General features: G+C 45.1%; 1 protein-coding gene across 1 annotated transcript in view; it reads right to left on the bottom strand.

Moving 5' to 3' along the window:
• Positions 1–2,365, bottom strand: part of LOC101845770 (DNA-directed RNA polymerase I subunit RPA43) — a 19,566-nt gene extending 17,201 nt beyond the window's left edge. The window contains exon 1 of the mRNA XM_005097952.3: positions 2,192–2,365. Coding sequence (XP_005098009.1) covers positions 2,192–2,310 — 119 coding nt within the window. The 5' untranslated portion in view covers positions 2,311–2,365. The remainder of the gene's footprint in view (positions 1–2,191) is intronic.
• Positions 2,366–3,437: the final 1,072 nt, after the last annotated feature.

Here is a 3,437-nt window from a genome sequence, read left to right as displayed (position 1 = left end):
TCCGACTTCCGACTTCCCGTGACTCGTGAATCCGGCTTCCTGTCCTGCCTCACTCGTGACTCGCCTCAGGCTGGGTAGAGACCGGTATCACTTCAGGCAAAAAGGCGTTTTGTGCAGGAGCCGAGTTTTAATCTTATGATGAATTTGAGGCCGGCCTGAAAAGTTATAGCGCTTCTAATAAATGTTTATTTGTCAAGAGGTCATCAGAAGCAATTAAAGATGGCTCGTTCGTGTCTGTCGGGGTCGGATGGGCGGCCTGCACACGTGTGGCTGTGTGCGTGTCGGGGAGGGGGGTAGGGGGGCACTATCGGTCCGGGCGTTGAACGTCGCATATATGCGTCAGTCTTTTTCCCCCCGGCAACTGATCATTATTACAATAATAAGCTAGTCTTGACGTAGATCTACGTAATGAATTGTGCGCTGGTCTATGGAATCAAAAGTTGCCGTATGCTCAGCTCTACACAGCAACACAACTTTTTCTTGGTAAACAATCGATATGACACAGGCTTGTGTATTTGAACGAATCGGTCTTTTTTTTTTACACAGCTCATAATATGCAGGTGCCAGGTGGTCTGCTAATCTTCAATTTTACCTTTTTCTACAACAAAGAAAGTGGGAAACATGGGGGGTGGGGGGCGTATCAATGAAGCGGCGGGCATCGGATCGGCAGAAAAGGTGTGGGGGAAACTAAAAAATGGCGGAGAATTGGAAGCACTGAACGTTAGATCTATAGAACGAAGACACTTCCTTTTTTCCGGACCCGAGTCCGAATAACATTTTTTCATATTCGGACTGAACGGCCTATATATGTATACATAATATATGTATTAAACAAGGAGACATACATTTCTTTGTTCTCCCTTTTTTTATACCCACCATCCCCCTTTATATCACCCCTCCACCCTGCTCCTCTTCCTCCCCTGCTTTCTGACCCTTAATCTTCCCACTACCAGCAGCCCCCCCTCCTCGCCTTCCCTCTTTGAGTCTTTCCTATAATGGGGTTCCCCCTAATAGTATACTGCATGAAAGTGGTTGTTTTCACTCCGTTTTACGTTTATTCCGCTTTACCGGAAAACGGCCCTAGAGGGATCAGGGCTGAGGTTAGCGGGCATGACCCTGAGGGGCGGGGCAGGAATGATGCTCCACAGCATGTTCGGTCACCGTTCCTGTCTGAATAGTCACAGTCAGGCTTGTCAGTTCGGAGCCAAATCCCCGAAATTTGGCTCTTTTGGATCATGTCTGGCCCGGAGAATTTCATTTGGCTCTCTGGCTCTTTTTTGGCTCCAAACTCCCAAATTTCAAGAGGAAGGGGAAAGAAAAGGCAAGAAAAAAAGAAAAAGAAAGAATAAAAGAAAAGAGCTTAGAAGATCGTTTAATTATTAAACTAGATCTAGATTAGTTAACATGATTTAACGCCCTCGCCCATTTGGTCTGAATAATTTACAACTCTTCTACAGCCGTGTAAGAGCATTTATTGTCTCGTTCTTGTGTCTCGTTACGTTATGCTCTCAGTTCCTTGAACCATAAAATTTATAGTGTGCAGGCAGAGAGTGAGAGGCCTACCATCGTTAAGTGTGTAAACAATGAATGGTCCGGCCGGTGGTCAGTCCCACATCCCGCTCAGTAGCGTCGGTAGGGAGCCTTTTTTTTTAAACTGGAGAGGGGGGGGGGGGTGAGAATAGCGAGACGTGGGTTATTCTCACTCGGTGTGAGAATAGCGAGACATGGGTTATTCTCACCAGAATAAAGGTGGTCATACTGCATTTGCACTTCACAGTAGCCATTCGCATACCTTGCAGTTTCGATTTAGATCTAGAATCTGCTCAATTTGCAGCTGCTCTCTGTGTCCAATTCAGCCCAATCTCTTGTAAGTGCTTCATAAAATTTCTTGTGCTTACAAACCTTTAAAAGAAACGATCCGGATCGAAACGATCGATCATTTGCACTACACTACGTCATTGAACTTTGAACTTGCTTTCGTACGTAGGCCTAGAATCTAGATCAATATTTAAATTCAGACTCTAGACCTCTAGATTCTACTAATTCTAGATCTAGATCTAGATATAGATTAGATCTAGATCTAGATCTACACTTTGTTTGACTTGTCTTGTCGTCACTGACAACTCACCCGCCAGCCAAGCGGTAGGGCCACCAGTGTACACAAGACGACAGTAAATTACACATAACTAACCTGTCAGAATATTTCTTCTGGTCTCGAAGAAGCGTTTGTTTAACTGCAACATTTTTGCTGAGCTTGTCTTTTGGATGCAGGAAGATATGTTTTCTCAAATTCTTTACAAAAGTGCCCATGTTTCCTAGTTTCGCTTTCTCTTCGAACGCACATGGAAAAGTACGGGAGAAAGAAAGGAAAGCATAAACAAAGAGAGGAGTGATCTCCCCTTCGAGAGATTGTCAGGATTTCGAAACATTCGAAGTTTGTGACCCTTTGCCAGATTGTCAATAAAAATAATGATAATAACAAAGTCCGCGTTAGTGGAGTAGCCTATCTTTGATAATACATGTAATAATCACAAATTATATAAATAAGTGTATAATTCTGTAATGATAATACATGTACTGCTGCTGCTGCTGCTCCTCCTCCTCCTCCTCCTCCTCCTCCTCCTCCTCCTCCTCCTCCTCCTACTACTACTACTACTACTACTACTACTACTACTACTACTACTACTACTACTACTACTACTACTACTACTACTACTACTACTACTACTACTACTACTGCTGCTGCTACTACATGTACTAATAATTCCTGATGGCCTACATATTGTCAGCAACAAGATCATTTGGAAAACTCGATACGTTTTATCGTCACTCCAAAATAAAACGAATGCCTCAAGAGTTTGTAGCGCGCGCACGCACGCACACACACACACACACACACACACACACACACACACACACACACACACACACACACACACACACACGTACACATACAGGTGCGGGCGCGCGCGCACGTGCATGTGCATATACAGACCACAGAATTCTACACTCAGACACAGACATAATATACACACAGTCAAGCATGACAACTCGTGCGACCCCAACACATTTTTCACACACACACACACACACACACACACACACACACACACACACACACACACACTCACAAACACATGTGCACACATACACACACACACACACACACACACATAACACACACGCACACACACACACACACACACACACACACACACACACACACAGACAGAGAGAGAGAGAGACAGAGAGACAGACAGAGGGGGTGGGGGGTCGAGAGAGAGAGAGAGAGAGAGAGAGAGAGAGAGAGAGAGAGAGAGAGAGTAGATAGGGGGGGGGTGCGTGTCCCTGATGTAGATTAGAGAGATAGAGAAAAGAGTGAGGAGCTCTCTCTCCCCCCGGCGTCGAGGGGGCGGGGCGTGGTAATAAGAGAGATA

The sequence above is a fragment of the Aplysia californica genome, unplaced genomic scaffold (genome assembly GCF_000002075.1).
Source record: "Aplysia californica isolate F4 #8 unplaced genomic scaffold, AplCal3.0 scaffold00168, whole genome shotgun sequence".
Lineage (NCBI taxonomy): Eukaryota > Metazoa > Mollusca > Gastropoda > Aplysiida > Aplysiidae > Aplysia > Aplysia californica.
Note: the sequence above shows the minus strand (reverse complement) of the source record. Positions and strands in the feature narration are given on the sequence as shown.